Source organism: Hesperophylax consimilis, chromosome 25 (assembly GCF_061612785.1).
Source record: "Hesperophylax consimilis isolate HC1 chromosome 25, BYU_Hcon_1.0, whole genome shotgun sequence".
NCBI lineage: Eukaryota > Metazoa > Arthropoda > Insecta > Trichoptera > Limnephilidae > Hesperophylax > Hesperophylax consimilis.
The window spans coordinates 19,623,116-19,642,973 of record NC_142860.1 but is presented as its reverse complement, the minus strand read 5'-3'; the positions used below and the strand labels follow the sequence as shown (position 1 = coordinate 19,642,973).

Here is a 19,858-nt window from a genome sequence, read left to right as displayed (position 1 = left end):
GTGCCCCTCCCCTCCTCTCACCATACCCCGGAAAAATTCTACCTCTGTCCGCAGCTACTGCTTTCGCTGAACTCCGAGCATTTAAATCGATTAATCATTCAATTCTTTCGATGTTTCGATTAAAATAAATCGACCACATTAATGTTTCGATCCTGCCCATCACTAATGCTTAGCAAGCAAACGAAATTATTCTATTTAACACATTGTCTTTTATTTGTTTTATCTATTAAACTTGGAAGCTTATTTTTCTATGCAAAGATCTGTCATTCTTTGGGAAGTGCTAAAGTGCTGTTACTTTCGTGGCTTTGTGACAGTGATTAGATTACAATTAACTCACTTGTCATTATCGGAATTTTACAAGTTTCGGCTTTTTTGTAAAACAACGTGTCCGCTAGAATACTTTAACATATAAAATGTCAAACAATCGTGTTCCATCTGGTCCTAATACACCAGGAAGTCAACACACTCCTCCACAACAGTGCCTGAAAGTTTTCGTGCAAAGGGACTATTCAGAAGGCACTTCTGTTAAATTCCAGACCAGATTTCCTCCGGAATTAGAAGACAGAGTATGTTTTAATTTTTTTCCACACATTTGGAGATTAATCTGTGATTTTAGCTAATGAAACAACCTAGCCTATCGTATCTGTCAACCAACAAATAACACCGCCCATACTGGTATATACACTCCATACACATTACCGGAACTATATTGTCATCTTCGAAGATGTGCTAAAATTAATTTATTTTTCCTTCGATTTCTACTTTCTCTTGCGCCCATTGTTTCGGAATATTGCAAAATGGATGTAATAAATTAATTTTGTATTTTGCATTGGTTATGAGTAGGTACTTTTATGTCATATATGATATTTAAACGATTTCAAATACAAAAGAATGTTCTATTTTCTACAACAAAAATGGGGGGAAACCTTTTTATAGCCACCATGAATAGCCAATTCCCATTTAAAAATAATTTAATAATTGCTTATGATGTTTTAAGTTTCTTTTGATGGAAACCTTAACCTTTATTTATTGCCAACTCCTTTATCCCTGGACATTAGTGATACTAATATTGTATTAGTTGGATAATTTAAGTAGTTCCATTTTTGTGAAAATCACTTCAAGGGCGGGGTAAGCTTCGGTTTATGGGTGAAATTCCTAAAAATTAAAACTAGTTATTTTTATACTAACTTTGGGCCGGGGAATCCGAATCTGGAAGAATTAGGTGGCGGCAAGCAATATTAACTGAATTACACGACTTTAAAATTTCGACGCACAAACAATTTAACTGGCCATTTTGAACGCTTTCTGACAATAAAACTAGTTATCTTTATACTAACTTTGGGCCGGGGAATCCGAATCCGAAAGAATTAGGTTGGGGCAAGCAATATAAACTGAAATACATGACTTAAAAATTTTAGATGTAAACAATATATAACGCCATTGTCGATGCGTTTTTTTTGACAATAAATCCATAGAAAAATAACCAAAGATATATAAAATTAAGTGTTGCTAGTAAGCAATAATATCAATAACGTAAAATAACATGTTTATAATTTCAGTAATATTTCATATTCAAACAGTTAGATTTAGGTTTATTATCACGAAAGGTGAGTTTTTATGTCGGGGGAGACGAAAAAATATGCATTTTATATTTTAATTTTGCAAACATTATTTCATTTACGTAAAGTATTCAGATACATTTTATTCACTTTTGTATCACAAATCATGTTACACAAACCTAGCGTGGCCGCTAAACTACTTGAAAACTGGGATGTTTTCTTGCCTTGACGCGAGTAGGCGCTACGAAGGGGGCACTTTCTTTTCTATCACAAACCATGTTACACAAACCTAGCGTAGCCGCTAAACTACTTGAAAACTGGGATGTTTTCCTGCCTTGACGCGAGTAGGCGCTATGAAGGGGGCACTTTCTTTTCTATCACAAACCATGTTACACAAACCTAGCGTAGCCGCTAAACTACTTGAAAACTGGGATGTTTTCTTGCCTTGACGCGAGTAGGCGCTACGAAGGGGGCACTTTCTTTTCTATCACAAACCATGTTACACAAACCTAGCGTAGCCGCTAAACTACTTGAAAACTGGGATGTTTTCCTGCCTTGACGCGAGTAGGCGCTACGAAGGGGGCACTTTCTTTTCTATCACAAACCATGTTACACAAACCTAGCGTAGCCGCTAAACTACTTGAAAACTGGGATGTTTTCTTGCCTTGACGCGAGTAGGCGCTACGAAGGGGGCACTTTCTTTTCTATCACAAACCATGTTACACAAACCTAGCGTAGCCGCTAAACTACTTGAAAACTGGGATGTTTTCCTGCCTTGACGCGAGTAGGCGCTACGAAGGGGGCACTTTCTTTTCTATCACAAACCATGTTACACAAACCTAGCGTAGCCGCTAAACTACTTGAAAACTGGGATGTTTTCTTGCCTTGACGCGAGTAGGCGCTACGAAGGGGGCACTTTCTTTTCTATCACAAACCATGTTACACAAACCTAGCGTAGCCGCTAAACTACTTGAAAACTGAAATACGTAAATACTTACGTAATTGAAATAATGTTAGCAAAATTAAAATATAAAATGCATATTTTTTCGTCTCCCCCGACATAAAAACTCACCTTTCGTGATAATAAACCTAAATCTAACTGTTTGAATAAGAAATATTACTGAAATTATAAACATGTTATTTTACGTTATTGATATTATTGCTTACTAGCAACACTTAATTTTATATATCTTTGGTTATTTTTCTATGGATTTATTGTCAAAAAAAACGCATCGACAATGGCGTTATATATTGTTTACATCTAAAATTTTTAAGTCATGTATTTCAGTTTATATTGCTTGCCCCAACCTAATTCTTTCGGATTCGGATTCCCCGGCCCAAAGTTAGTATAAAGATAACTAGTTTTATTGTCAGAAAGCGTTCAAAATGGCCAGTTAAATTGTTTGTGCGTCGAAATTTTAAAGTCGTGTAATTCAGTTAATATTGCTTGCCGCCACCTAATTCTTCCAGATTCGGATTCCCCGGCCCAAAGTTAGTATAAAAATAACTAGTTTTAATTTTTAGGAATTTCACCCATAAACCGAATATATTCCCAAGGGCGTAACACTAAGAAGTGTATTGCTGAGTGAATGTTACTCTTAGCTGCGTTGGTGACATTGAAATTGTTGTTTAAATTAACTTTTATCTTAACAGGCCTTATTTGTATGATGAAATATTTTCACCACACAAAATAATATGTAACTCTATGGCCCTGCTGCTATAACCTCCATTGTAACTTCTCTTTCTATTACATGCATTGTTTGTGAAAAAGAGTGAGAGATCACAACTGAGCTATCAATGGTATGCCTTATATGTTTATTTAGGTATAATTAGATCTCGCAATTTATTATTACCGTTGACTGAAACAATACAAACTTATGCGTATCGGTGCATATGTGTATTCAGAGGGTGATGTCCTTGCCAAACGTCACTGAGTAACAGCCTTGTTTAAGAATGCTTATTGTTTAAGAAAGTCACAAAAAGCGTTGGAAAGCATTTCCAGTGTATTATGTTCAAAACTAGCTTTTTTATTTTCTTTTCTGAAGTTGGATTGCTGTACGCAAGCAATGCATCTGCCTTAGTATTGTGTTCAAACCAACTCTGATTGCGATATCAATGCAAAGAAATATATTGATTTTTGTACAGTCAATGGAGGTTGTCTCGTAATTTTTTAAATTAGTTTATCGCTATCTCTCAAAATGACGAAGTTATGAGCTTTCAAAGAGAACTGTGGTAAAACTTATGTAATTATGTCTCGTGACATCACACGAGACACAATGTCACAAGTTTTTCAGCCGGCCGTAAATATCAACATCTTCTGTATTGTTCGGTATTTTACAAAAATTCAAAGCATATTCTAATTAATACAATACCTTTGTAAAAAAACATGAAATTTCGTGGTAGGAGATGTCAACAAAGTCCGTTTTGGTAAACAAAGAACATTTGTAATTTCTGTTCTTATTAGGATCCTAAATTTTTCACAATCACATGCGTACACCACCCCTTAAAAGTGTGGGGCTAAACGAGAATGTGTTCTATTTTTAAATACATCTATTCGAATTTCACTTTTGTTTTCGGGTATGAATAAATGCAAATCTTGAATGCTGAAATTAACCTACTTCCCGACATCCAATCAATCTGAAACTCTCCAGATAGATTTGTCGTCGATGACAATTCATTATATCATCTTTTGGTGGCAATCACATTCACACACGAGGACATATACACGTATCTCTGAAATTGGGTGACATCACAGCAGTTAATAAATAAAATAATTGTCGGTCCTACCTTACCGGCATTCGGCAGTTTTAAAAGATATTTTAAAAGTTTACATCAGTTTAAGCCCAGTATCTGGGGAGGAAGGTTCAATCCACAGTCAAAAAAAATCTTTTGAATTGCCTGTCCAAGAGGTGGCGCAACTAGGTTGAAAATTGAAAAGTTGATTTTTTTTCATTTTGGAGTAAATTTCATGCAATAAATAGAACTTATCTCATTTTTCTATGGCTACAGTGTGTGCTGTTTTTTAGAAAAAAACATGGCCAAAAGTGCCTTTTATTTTATTTTGTGTATGTTGAGGCATAAATATTTAATTTTTTTTCGATCATTTTATAAATAAATTAATTTTCCACACTATACAATAAAACCATAACCGAAAGTGGGTTCGTAAGTAGGAGATTTTGAACTTTAAAGCAGTTTTCATAGGCCTTTACACTATTTTTTTCTGGGCTTATAAAAAGACTAAAAAATACTCGATTATTTCAAAGACCAAGATGTATTCTACTCGCGGTATTTAATTAAAGCATCTGAAACATTTCTAGGCGACCAAATTTTCAAACCAAAAACACATGATTTTGCATTACTACGTAGTGCATCGCCTTAATATCAAATAACACAATCTATAAAAATTTACAAAGACTTCTATGGCTCAAAGTCAAGCAAAGTTTTTATATTATTGGGATGTTTTTTTGTAGATAACGTTGTTTGACACGAATCTCTCGATATCCCTTGTGTAAAAACAGATTGAAGTATGTAGCCATTTGATTTTGACAACTTAATAAACAGATTGACGTAATCTCATTCTAATTTATACAGAGTATTTAATGAGCGTGTTTTATTTCAGATTGAACGACAAGCATTCGACTACACAATAAACCAACTGAATGCGTATTTTGCCGAGGCGGAGAAAGCGGCGTGTAGTACATACTGCCAGGGTTGCCTGGCGTGTCTAACTGCGTATTTAATATATATTTGCACAGAGACGCATTATGAGAAGGTAACTAAACCAAATTAACTAAAATGAAACATTCCAATTATCTTCTGTATATGAGTGTTACCGATGTATATGTGGGTTGTAAAATATTATCAATTTATAAACAGACGAGCGGTACTGTACCAACCTATAATGTATTGTACATGTAATATTTTTTTATTCTGTAGAAACAAAATTTTTCACTTTTCCTCTTGGCAAGTCAAGTCTACGAATAGCTTTTTTTTTTTTTTTTTTTTTTTTTCTTTATTCATGAAATATTAATGTGTACAGTTTTTACATGCTTTTCGACTACCACACTAGACACACGTCCGTATTATGGTAGTCGAAGCTGCTAGTATGACTTATACATAATTAATAAGGTTTAACGTTCATGATGCATGAGCTTGTCAACTGTTCAAAATTTGATTATGAAAATTAGAAATGGCGATTTGATGATCATCAAATGTGAAGAGGTTTGAAAGACAACAAGCTTAAGTCCTGTTGTATCGATTAAATGGCCATTCTGCGTCATTTTATTTTTTTCACCCTTGAAAGGTCCCGTTAAATGCCGCTTCTAAATCCGTTTCGGCTTTTAAACAAATTGTGATCAGCTGAAAAGGATAAGTATCATGATGTTAAGTTTATCAGCTTATTTAAATTTAATAGAAAGCTGAAAGGCATCAAGAATCCTTAGTATATTTGCTGAGAGTAGCGAAGTCCTGTTTTAACTCGAAAGTAAATTAAAAAAAAATATATATATTATACAGGGTTTTCCAATAAGAGGTGTTATTTTGATATTCAATCGTAAAAGATCAATGGTTTCGTTGCTTGTGTGGCACCTAGCGCCGTCTTGTTGAAAGTAAACGTTGTCCAGATCAATACCATCCAATTCCGGCCATAAAAAATTATTAATCATCTTTCGATAGCGCAATCCATTCACCTTAACTGTTGCTCCAGCCTCATTTTCGAAAAAGTAAGGTTCAATGACTCCGCCGGACCATAAACCGCACCAAACAGTCACACGTTGAGGATAGAAAGGCTTTTCAACAATAACTCTTGGGTTTTCCGAGCCCCAGATGTGACAATTTTGCTTGTTGACGAAGCTACCGAGGTGGAAATGGGCCTCATCACTCAAGATGATTCGCATTTGATTCACTCAAGTGAATTTTAATAATTTCAATGCGTTGTTGAAGCGTGTATCGTTCCATTTTTATAAATGGCGTAGTTTCTACTTGTCAAATGTCAAAAAATGACAGCTTCAAAAGTAACATCTACCGAAATAGCGGGCTATTCAAAATAACACCTCTTATTGGAAAACCCTGTATTTTTATTTATAAAAATAACATTTAAAAGCATATTTTATCACCTTTCAATTGGAGTTTTTAGTTTTCTGATACATTCAGAAATATTCAATTTATTTGGATTTTATTGCGAAGCGGAAATATTCCGACCTTCTGGTAAGTTTTTAGATTCTCACGGCCAAAAGCATTTTTGTTGTTTGTTTTTGGGGTGTTATGCCGTGTTGCGCTAACTCCTTCTTTAGCCGACGTTTCGGACAGCGTTGCAGTGTCCATCATCAGGGCAGATCCGGTAGATCCGAAGATGTGATAGATAGATCCGGTAGATCACATCTTCAGATCTACCGGATCTGCCCTGATGATGGACACTGCAACACTGTCCGAAACGTCGGCTAAAGAAGGAGTTAGCGCAACACGGCATAACACCCCAAAAACAAACAACAAAAATTCCGACCTTCTGTTTAAATATGACAGAGGCCTGAGGAGTTATGAGTTTTTCCTGTATAAGACATTATTTTCTGCTTTATTAAGATGAATGTTTTTATTTTATCTCTCCAACCATTAATCAGTGCTAAGCCAATGTCTGATGATGTTCTGATTAGTGATTGTATTTTATATTTATTGAGTAGATAAGGCTGTTTGCATAATATTTTTCCCATTATTATGCAAACAATTGATAATGCCGTTGTTTTGAAAATCTATATAGATAAAAATGTAAATGTTTGTTTGTTCAAAATACTAAATCTCAGAAAGTTCTTCACCGATTGGTTTGAAGTTTTGACACAGGGGGTATTTCACTATCTCTGATTATGTTCTGACTAAGCACTAATCCGCGGATTAGTCATTTTTTCGTTTTCACTATATCTGAATAACGCTAACGCTCGGGTTAAAGTTCGATTTGACTAATCAGTGCTCGAACCAGACGTTAGGCGCTATTCCTCGAATCAAAGATGGCGTCAAAACATTTCGAGTTTGACAGCGGAGAAGTGAGTCGAATTTAGTTGAATGAATTTGAATGCTTGTATGATCCATCCTGAATTATTTGATTGTGTTCAAAATAAGAAACAATGTATTAATTCGACACGAATCTATCTAAAATGACCTGATAATCAACATAACATAACCAAAAAAATGCACACTTCGCGGTGTGCGGACTGTGACGCATGACAGGCGTGGCAGTAGATGGAGTAACTGCAAACATTTTGCGATGTTGCCAGACTATTTCGAGTGTTATCTATCCGGAAGCTCGGAAACAATGGTGAAACGGTCGCCGTTGAATAACGAAGTTATTCTGATCTTTAAAGCCAGCCAACGGATAGCTAGTCAGATATTTAGCCCGACATAGTGAAATACCCCCACAGTGTTGCGTTTGAATGTCACCTGTGACAGGTAAAAACACGCTTATTTTGAAAAAAAAACAGCTCAATCTGTTGGACGTAAAAGCAACACACGCTATTGTTTCTCTATATGCACAGACAGACTAAGCCATAGCAACGCGTGGCGAGGTACATGCTAGTGCTAAATAATAATTTTACAGGAAAACCATTTAACCCCTCCGACTTTTCGCGAACTTGAAGCTAAGATGTCTTTACCGAAATGTCAATTTCACGAAAACGTTGTGTTATTACCGCCTCACAATCAAAGCTCTATAAATGAAACATTACTGAACGGAGCCGAATAGTAAAAACTGTTTTAGAAAGGTTACAAAATAGGCTTTCAAATTGTTGTATCATAAATAAATATTAACATTTGTAAATATTTAAATTTAGAATGGAAACATGAAAAAATTGTAAAAATGACTCACCTGTAATGTTTTATGTAAAAACGATACTAAAATCACGGATAATGTAAAAAAAAACACTTATTTCATCGTACAAATGTACAATAAACAATTCTGTCACTTCACTTTTTGACCATTTCATACAAAATATATTTTTAAAAAACTGGGATATGTGGGAGGCGGGTCGGCACGTCAAACGGCTTTCTTGGCGTCGTTTTACGATTTGGCGGGTAAAATTTGCTTCCATTGAGTAGGTCTTTTTACGGGTTTCTATGGATAACTTTGAATAGAGATGTGAAGCTTCATTCAATACGAATATTCTACTTTTTGTTTTAGGGATGTCACTAGAAGAATAACGGAGTTATGACGATTTTTGTGGAAACACACGCGTTGACGTGTAAACACGCTTATTGTACTTGACTGCTATCGTTATTTTATCGTGTATATCTGCTTACGTTGCTGACCGGTTAAAGACATTCACGGACCACAACTTCTTTTGACATTGTTTTAGAGAGGATATGATATGACACTCTGTACATATACTTCCTTTTAGCGTAAGGAGTGTGGCGAACTCATTGCTGAGGGAGTGGAATCACAACCTGCAATAGCCATATCAAGCAAAGGCGTGAACTAACGTGCTCAGGCTGAATGATAGAACAGTGTCACGAACGGTGCCTATGAGATACAGGGTCATTTCTCGGAATATTTAGACAGTGTATCAAATGCAATGCTACCTAAAAGCAGCTCTCTGACCATAGAAGGATAAGAAAGCTAGTATTTACATTGTATCCCCTTCCCGATTGGGGAGTACTGAACACAGCGCGCTGTGCACCCAGTACTTACATCGCATCTCCTCTCTTTTGCCCAGGCGGTGGCAGGCCAAATACCGGCTGGCGACCGTCAGCCAATCACCATCTGGCTGAGGACCCACTGATTCATATTGTACAATTTATTATAAAAAACATTAAAAACGAAGGGAAAAGCAGTGATGACTAGGCGTAAAGAGTACTACTGAATAAATAATTTTAATATTGACTATTAAAGTCACGTGAAAACACACGAAGCTACCCAAAAATGCACCTCGTTAACATGGGGCGGTCCTGACGCGCGCACACCGATCTGTGCACGGTCTTGCTATCCATTTTATATACTGCGTGAAAAGCGAAACTCTTCCGACATCTACTCTGACCGCTTCACTCTGGACTGCTTCTCCCGCTGGAACCACTACAACCGCCTTTGACTTCTGACCTTGGGCTTCCTTCGACTACCGACTGCTCTCTCCTTGGATATACGACATCACAGCAACCGGATCAGGCCCTGAACATATAGCAGCTCACCGACTAGAAAACCCAGCACCTCCTATTTACAGTCAGTTTAAAGGACTCCGGTCTGATACAGACCGTGTGTAGCCTGTCTATGTGGTTTATAACGCAAAACATTTCTATTACACTTGATAGTATGACACCCGTAGACATTAATTTTTTACTACTGTTTTTCACTGTTTCCGTCCACGCGACACCAGCACAACGCGTTGAGCCACTAGAACTAAAAACAAGTTGATAAATATTTGAACATTGATGGGAAGGTCCGTTTATTTTGCCATTTTGCAAGTTAGGAGTGGCCCAGTGTGGACGGAACTATCATAAAACACATGGGGTAGCATGTATTGTATCACAAACCTCTGTTTTCCAACAGGTGTCAATGTGTTAAAATTTTAATTCTACGAGTTGCCCACTAATGATTCAAAATCATAAATACTCACAGATAGATCTATGCTTATTACTTCAAAATAAGGTTATCTTTCAGTATCCTATGACCTCCATGGCAGAGTGGTAAACTCTTTGGCTCTTTTGATTAGGAGGTAGCGAGTTCGAAATTCGGCATAAACAATTTTATCAAAATTAATATACATGTACTTCGTTCCAGAGTGGAAAATACTCTCAATATCGCCCAGGTGAGACAGCACTATTCAGAATCAAAATGTAGCTTAGAATGGCTTTAGCTATATTTAGTAATCAGATTTGAGATTTTCACGGCCAAAAGTATTATAATGATTTATTTTTATATTCTATCTCCTTATTTAGCCAATGTTTCGAACAGCATTACATTGTCCATCATCGGCGCAAATGTGTAAAGATTGTGGTGAAGTGTGTGCTTATTGATACCGTGTCACCAACTCCAATCTTCGAAGAGCTGGTAATACATTATAATTTAATATGGTGTTTTGCATTTAGTTTTGGTGTAGCTGTCAATTATCGGATACCAAGAATTATTCGTCTATATTGATGTTTATGGGATTTTTATGAATTTGAATCCTACTGCCCCATTCTTGCCACCCAGTTTCTTTATCTTCTCTCCGGTCAGTTGGAACACTTGTGGGGTATTTATTTAGGTCTTCTTCATATGGTGGAAGCCAGTTGGTGGAGGTCAAAGAGGAATGCTGAGTTTGTAAGCCAAAGTCACTTGGTTCAACACAGATGTGCCTTATAGCAGATTAAAAAACCACTATTGTAACAATTGAAAATAATCAGTATTGATTATTAATAGTTAAATTAGTTTGCAACCATTGTAAAATTTAAAACGGCTATAACCACGAGGGTCGCCATTGTAACAATCTGAAAGGGAACCAACAACGGGTTGTTACGTTTGCAATAATGAAAGAATTAAGAATTTCAACAAGGTATTTATTTTAACAACGTAAAGTGCAAGAGCAAGAGACCTCTAAATTAACAAGATGATGTTACATCCCAAGGCGTTAGCGTCAGAACGAAGTTCTGGGCGCACAGATATTATTTAAAATTGGTAGCAAATGAATTTGGTGTGACAATGTGTGAAACATAATATTCTGACCTGTTTAACTAGAAGAGGGCGCCAAATAACATAATACGTATTATTAAATTTAGATTGGAGCAAAACGATGACCAGCGAAAACGTTTAACAAAACTACTGCGTCGTTTCTTGCCGATAAAATGTCGGTAGAATGTCGTCTGGAGCGCTCGCTCATGTCCTTCCCCGAATGGCGTGGTTCCCAGAAGGCTGCCCGAATGGTACTAAATTTGTCCCGTCGTGTCGTCAGTCTCCAGCTCTCTTCTCGAAGGCGCCAGTGTGTATACGTCACAAAATAATAGTGAAAACGTAGCAGGCAACATTGAACTGCTACAGCCTGAGAAACTGATGAAGGGGACATTCTTCTACAATGTCTTCTATTATTTTATTATGTCCATACTCATAAATTTCAGAATCCTATAAACGCACAGCAACTGTAATGTCACCGGATGCGATAAATTTAGGTTCTCATTGTCTGATTTCAATTTGCAGTGTCTCAAAAAGGTGTCAAAATTCGTGGGGTCGCAGAACGAACGCGTGTACGGTCCACGTGGACTGCAGTTGACAGATCCGTGTACACGTGGTCTTCGCCTCATCGAGATATCCATCCTGGACCGACCAAGCAACGCGACGTGACTCCCGTTATCCCATTCTACAGAAGAGTTCTTCATGTGAATAGTGACTGTAGTGCGAGACTTCTTTCTACTACCTAACTCTAGTTTTACCCTAATCTAACTCTTGTTTAATCCTAATCTTACCCTAATCTATCTCTTGTTTAACCCTAATCTAATTCTTGTTTATTATTATTATTATTATTATTGGACATTTTTTATACCGCCATTTAGTAAAGAATTTCAATACAGGGGAGCTTAACAATATGTATACATATTTTTATTTTTGACTCTAAAATGTTTTGAACAATTTTATTTACCTTCTTGGCACACTCTGGATTTTGACAATAAAAATCAACACTATTGTAAGATTATCCATTTCACTGAAGTAAACTCTAACAGTAAACAAAACTTTCAATATTGTTGACACAGTCCATCAAAATTCCTCACAATTTCACTTTTGCCAAAATGATATTATAAATTCTGGCTTTAAAAAATTATGAAAAAATATGTCTTGCAGCTACGAAGTGGAATGTGTTCTTACTAGTTAAAACTAGACTATGCTGCAAACCTTTGTTACAACTAGAATTTACTGCTGGTCAAAAATGTATGTCAGTTAAAACTGGTTTCAACTGAACAAAACGCGTTTTGACTAGTTTTATCGCAAAGTTAAAACTAGTTTTATCTAAAATTAAAACACGTATAGCAGTAAATTCTGGTTGTTACAAAGGCATTCAGTATAAACTAGTTTTAACTAGAGAAAACTCATTCTAACCAAAAACCAGTTTCGAATGCAACATATATATATACAGGGTGTATCGGCACGTACCCGACAAACTTTAACCAGCTATTCCTTAGCACATTTAGAGTAAAAAATGTTATGGGACTTTGTCCGGTAACATTTTTTTTTATAAAAAATTTACTATTCATATTTTCACCACATGTCACCAATTTTTTATCCTTTGTCAAAGTTTGAAAACCCATCTGGCAATATTTTGATTGAGTTTCGTTGAATAATGTACGTACGTACCTACGTTGGCGCGCTTTTACAATCAAAACGAAATGGCACGACACCATTCGTCTCATTTTTAACTATTATTATTTAGTGTGTACGAAAGAGCGAGGACACTTTTTGACATACTTGCTTATAACAGCTGTTGAACACGAAACGCAATGCCAATGACAGTGATGTAGTGTGGAAATTATAATTTTTTTGTTTTTAATTGAAAAAAAAATGCTACCGGACAGCAAAGTGCCCATAACATTTTTTACTCCAAATGTGCTAAGGAATAGCTGGTTAAAGTTTGTCGGGTTAGTGCCGATACACCCTGTATATATATGCAAAAAAACATTGTTTAATCATTATTTAATGCTTGTATAACCTAGTTTTAACCTCCCTCGGGTTTTTGCCAATGTTTTATTGAGAATTATTGTCTTAAAAATATTCTTCTGTGTGTGATGCTGTGAAGACATCTAATCGACAGCATTGTGAATCTATGTCTTAGTTTAGTATCCAGATATCATGAATATGTCTAAGAAATACAATATTATAAACTTTACTTATCTTTAATGTTATGCTGTACAATTAAATCACTGATCCGAAGCCAGTGGGACTTTGGCATTTCAAATATTGATGAGCCATAGTTCCTGTGAGTTGAGAGGACGATGAAATGAAAGGATAACATATTGGCAGAGCCTTGCTATTCAGATCTCGTCACAAAATACAGATGTCACATAGAATAAAGAATAACACAAGAAATGCCGTGTAAGCGTGTGTTGAATATCAAAAGTTTCAGGATTATCTGCTTAAATTTCATAAGAAGAAATTAAATGGGGTGGCGATGTACAATGTCAGGCAAGTGTAAGAGAGAATTCTCATGCTAGATGGGCTGGAACCAAAGGTACAGTGTGCAGCAAAACAGACAGTGCAGTTTTGAAGGGCCGGTACATCCCGTGTGGTGGGGGTAGGAACCTGGGAGGGGTCTCATTATGTCGGGAGGGTCGTACTGTTTTCAGTCGTTACCATTGTTTGGTCCGGACAATACCGGCACTTTGCGGTGCATAGGTTTCTTGAAAATGGCCATTTTTATGTCGCCACCGAGCGGGCCTTCTGGCTGCAATTTGCGACTTCTTCCTGTAGAGCTACCTCAAGGAAAATGTTTTTAAACATTGGCCTCATACCTTAGAAAAACTCAAGGATCGAATTCGGGAAGAAATTGCCGATATACACCACGAAATGTGCCAAAATGCGGCCGAAAATTTCAGAAATCGCCTTCATCAATGTATCGCTGCTAGTAACGGCATGACGTTCCAAATAAAATAAATAAACCTCATATATATAAGTTGTGCCGTTTTCTTTTAATAGCCCTTCAAAGTTGCACTGTCTGTTTTGCCGCACCCTGTAGTAAGTCAGTGTCAACATAAGTTTCCTTTCAAATCTATATGGAAGGCGTTTCTAGTGGGTTTTTTTATTCTATGAGCTGCCACGTAATCGCATTCTTCCTAAATTGCAATCAAAACTGTGCAATAATACAAAAAAGAAATCATTGACTGAGCTTAGCGAAGTCCTGTTTTAACTCAACCGTTTTGTATTTCGTCTGTCTGTAAATGTGTTTATACGTTCCGTTAACGTTTCAAGATGATGGCGTTAATGGTTCAGTAAAGATTTTTTTTAATGTGAAATTGTCGTATTGATTTGGACTTATTCACATTTTAATAATATTATGGTACCTACCTGCCTGAAGAAAGTTAAACTTAAAAAAATATTGTCATTGAGATAGTGACATTTCTTTGGACAAATTGTATAATTCCTTATTTTTAATAAATAAAAATATGTTACATAAAATATATGGTCAAGTAGGTAGGCTTATGAGTTTTCAGAGGTTTTTTTGGTTTTGATTTATTAAATAAGAGAAAATTAAAAAACATAATTTTTTGAATGGGAGTTCTACTGTTAAAGTATTTCGGTTTTTATGTGAAAGCATAAAAAATAATCAAGAACTGATTTCTGTTATCACTTTTAAGCGAATAATTGAAAATAATATGGACAATGATTCATAAAATCAATGTATTTGATTTAACACTAGAAAATTACCCCTGGCAAGGAATCTATGACAATGATCACTTCGATGGACCTCATTTTTATATCCCTGTTGTCTTATCGAAAACGTACCAATGTTAATTAATTAATTGAGAACTTCCTCAATTAATTAATCATCATTATTGTATTGTTATTCTCTTTAACCATTGTGGGTATTGCAATCAGAGTTGACTCAAACAAAGCACACAATGCATTGCTTGTGTACAGCATGTCCATTTGCAGTAGGGTGGGTTAATGATTTTGGCAACACTTGCAGTTTCATGGTTCATCTCTTTGTTTTTATTATAGACATATTTTATTTATTAGGTACCTATATCTAGAATTATTACTTGACCACGAAAATGTTCAAATAACATTATTATTTTAAAATGTCTTCTTTTCGTCGTTATTACTAATTGAGGAGCGTTTTCGCAAAGCGAAATATCTACAAAAAAATTATTTTTTCGTGAGATAGTTTTAAGTGAATAATCACTTGGGGTTAATATTTTGTGATAATCTTTAAATGAAAATTAAATTGACTGTTAGACAAGGTCAATAATAAGAAAACTTAATTCATTTGTAAAAAGCCAACATTATTTAAAAAGAAGTTGAAAATTGTGAATTTTTACAAAATAGTTTTCAAAAAGTGAAATATCAATACATTTTAATTCTACAATAAATTGATTGAACAATCAAAACATTTTTAGTAAAAACTAACATTTATTTATGCTTTATCTTTCAAAATTCCTAATTCCACCAAAAAAATGACTAAAAATTCTTAAATAAAAATTTTAAGTGTAACACCTTACTTTGATACGTCCATACAAAAAATGCATAAGTTATTTACCTAGGCAAAAGTTTTGATAATGGAATCCGAATTAAATTTTATTTTTTTAACTCAGGCCTATTCTTTCGGAAGGTCTGAGTTTTTCCGCTTTGCAATAAATTCAAAATAAATGTAATATTTCTGAATGTATCCAAAAACTGAAAACTGTTTTTGAAAGGTGATGAAATTTGAATAAAAAATTTTGAAATGTTAAAATTTTGAATGCAAACATAAAAAATTAAAAAAATGGTTCCTTTAAGTTTTTATTACTAAAATTATTGATAGCAAAAAAATGTATAAAAAACACTTTTTTAAATTTTATTAAAGGAATGTATTATTAAAGTTAATATCACCTTACTTTTTTTGTCATTTCATATAAAAATAATTAATAAAAAATGAACTCAAGTCTCATAACTATTTTCAAATTGAAGTTTAATTTCTATATTTGAATATAAAGCGTGGTGTTTTCTCTTTCTAACACCGTTTAGGTCACATTTCTCATCACAACAGTAAGGGAGATAAGATTTCTGTGAGATCATATGAGTTAATCAGTTATCAAAAGCGAACAAATTATAATAGATTAATATAACTGGGGGCCTACTCACATTGAAATAAAATAATAATGTATTTTATATTTTATTCGCTTTGTAAAAAATTTATCATTTTCTTTCCACTTAAAACATCTGAATTAGCCATTTACATAAAGACACATGCAGGTTAATAGAAAATCTGAATTAGCCATTTACATAAAGACACATACACATACATAGAGGCACCTACACCTACACAGAGATACCCACACCTTCATAAAGACACCTACACCTTCACATACATAGAGACACCTACATAAAGAACCTACACATAAGTAGAGACACCTACATAGAGACACCTACGCATACATAGAGACACGTGCATAGAGACACCTACATAAAGACACCTACACAAAGACACCTACACAAAGGCACCTACACATACATAAAGAACCTACACATAAGTAGAGACACCTACATAGAGACACCTACGCATACATAGAGACACGTGCATAGAGACACCTACATAAAGACACCTACACAAAGACACCTACACAAAGGCACCTACACATACATAAAGAACCTACACATTCATAGAGACACATACACAGAGACACTTAGGACGGGTTGTTTTGGAGAATTTGAACAATTCATAGAATTTCAACGTTCATTTTCGAGTTCTGTGAAAGTCTTATTCAAGTTCTGTTATTATATCATTATAGGCGAGTTGCTTGACAAAACTGAAATAATAACAGAACTTGAAAACTAACTTTGAATTTTGAAGAATTGTTCGAATTCAACAACAACACGTCCTTAATAAAAAAAATACACGAAACTAGATATTTCTCTTAGGTGAAAACGCTCCACAATTACAATATCATAAGATTTAAAGTACTTTGAAATATGTACATTGTATTCTAAAATTTAAATTAAGTAAATTTAAATATTACGTTTAAAAAATATCAAAACTTGTAGGTTCCAGGTAGTTTAAATTAATTATGTAATTAAATATATTATTAGAAATACTTTTGTTCACTAAATACATACATGTTTTATAAAGCTGCAATTTTGACTGATAAAAGTAAGCTGAATTTAATTTTTAAACAAACAACTTGTAAGTATCGCAACCAGAATTGGTGTGAACACAATAGACACACAATTCGCAGGCACCAAAACAATCAATCCTAATTTTATGTTCTTCGCCTCTACTCTAATAGCGCTGCCTACACATATAAACATCACTTTTATAAGGCTTAAAAAATAAATCAATTCTTAACCAAAACTGCTCATGTATAATTTTTTTCACAGAAAATGTCAATACTACATAAATATTTTTTCTTTGGTACTTTGTAGTAAATTGAAACTACTCTCTCCAGATCGTAAGCTGTGTGCTAACCACTGAGCTATGGAGCTTAGTTTAAATATAGCATTTAATTCATAGTCAATCAGTGTGATGATTTCATTTATAGGCAGTTAATATTTAAATGTTTTTATTCATAACACTCCTCCCTTAATGGGGTACTTCACCACCTCTGAGTAAACTGTTGAGTAACTACTGGTTAAGTAACTTATCCCTTACTTTTAGTGTGCCAGGGGTAGAATGCCAATCGCTCGCCGTTTGTCAGCTGACTCTATTTTCGTAATGACATATGTACTTGTCTTTTTGCAAAATTATGTTTTTGTAAATTGTACCATCCTACCAGATAATGTTGTGTTTATATATTTATAAACATTATACATTATCTATCCTGTGTAGTTTCACCAGGATAACTACTTTTATTCAGAGAAATGTTTTCTTTCATGTTATTAAAAAAATATAATACAGGGTTTTCCAATAAGAGGTGTTATTTTGATATTCAATCGTAAAAGATCAATGGTTTCGTTGCTTGTGTGGCACGTAGCGCCGTCTTGTTGAAAGTAAACGTTGTCCAGATCAATACCATCCAATTCCGGCCATAAAAAATCATTAATCATCTCTCGATAGCGCAATCCATTCACCGTAACTGTTGCTCCAGCCTCATTTTCGAAAAAGTAAGGTCCAATGACTCCGCCGGACCATAAACCGCACCAAACAGTCACATGTTGAGGATAGAGAGGCTTTTCAACAATAACTCTTGGGTTTTCCGAGCCCCAGATGCGACAATTTTGCTTGTCGACGAAGCCACCGAGGTGGAAATGGGCCTCATCACTCAAGATGATTTCTCGATGGATTTCTAATAATTAATAATAGTGAATTTTAATAATTTCAATGCGTTGTTGAAGCGTGTATCGTTACATTTTTATTAATGGAGTAGTTTCTACTTGTCAAATGTCAAAAAATGACAGCTTCAAAAGTAACATCTACCGAAATAGCGGGCTATTCAAAATAACACCTCTTAATGGAAAACCCTGTTTAATGAAGACATGAAAATATTTTCGAGTTTTATTATATTTTCCAACTAAATAATCATTATTTATAGTAAAAATAAGTCATACAAGGCTTTCCTGTTAAAAAGTACAATTATGACTTTTGAAAATCGGAATTAGAAAATTTATTTTACATTTTTGCCATGCACATTTTCACATATAAAATAAACATAATTGCATGTGACAAAATCACATGCTAGAATAATATTAAAATACATTATTTTCTTGCCAAGTGAATAAAATATACTTTAGAATGCTTGGAGAATTTTTTAAGATTCAAAATACGATTAAATCAAATCAACTGCGGTGAGTTACTAGCGTACCCACGGATTCGCTGGCACACAACGGATGCAATCGTCAGAAATCCACAGTGGATTTCATTCTAAACTTGTGGTTAAATCATAAGATTGACATGACGGTGAAAAGTAGTAACTTGACGGGTAGCAAATTCTAAATGATGGCGAAACAGATAATATACGCTACGAGCAGCTTTAATCGTCAGTTTACTCAGAGGTGGAGAAATGCCCTTAGCAAAATAATCTGTGAAAAAATCAACAGCACCTCGGTTGTTTTCTTTTCTTTACTTTTTTATATGTCAATCAATTTGCTGTCTGAATGATTAATAAGCAGTGAAAAATGGTACCTATGCTAGTTGAAAATACATAATACATATAGTGAATTCTTCATATTTTTTACTTTGATATCCACGATTTTAATTGTTTTGTTCACAGTGTTTTTAATATTGTAATCCACAGTAAGTATACATAACGGTTAGTTGGTACATTTTATTTTAAAAACACTTTGTATCAGTTATAATACAGTCAGAAATAATTTCAGTAATCGGAAATGGAAAATATTTCATTTTAATACTTATTTCGTTGAAATTAAAATTGATTATTCACTTGGCGACCAATTGTTATTGGTATGAAAGTTTTAAGGTTAGTTTTTTATTCTTTTTTTTAACCCAAACTATAAACCTAAGAAGTAAAGTAGGTTCTTAGTTTAGGTTGAATTTAAAAAAAAAAATAGAAAAACAGCTAGCTTAAAAAACTATTTTAATATTATTATAGCACCCTTGAAGTGATTTAAACTCAAAAACGACGCTATAAAAATCATCCAATTATTATTACTATTATGTTATAACATGGCGTGATTAAAAGATGTGAAATTATCAGTTTTTTTACTAAAATAGCTA

General features: G+C 34.5%; 1 protein-coding gene across 1 annotated transcript; it reads left to right on the top strand.

Moving 5' to 3' along the window:
* The first annotated feature begins 271 nt into the window (after positions 1 to 271).
* On the top strand, positions 272 to 12,691 carry LOC149411641 (golgin subfamily A member 7). Its single transcript, XM_089646613.1, has 3 exons — positions 272 to 566; positions 5,179 to 5,331; positions 11,704 to 12,691. The coding sequence occupies exons 1-3, from the start codon at positions 414 to 416 to the stop codon at positions 11,845 to 11,847; spliced, it is 450 nt and encodes a 149-aa protein (XP_089502739.1). The 5' UTR covers positions 272 to 413; the 3' UTR covers positions 11,848 to 12,691.
* Positions 12,692 to 19,858: the final 7,167 nt, after the last annotated feature.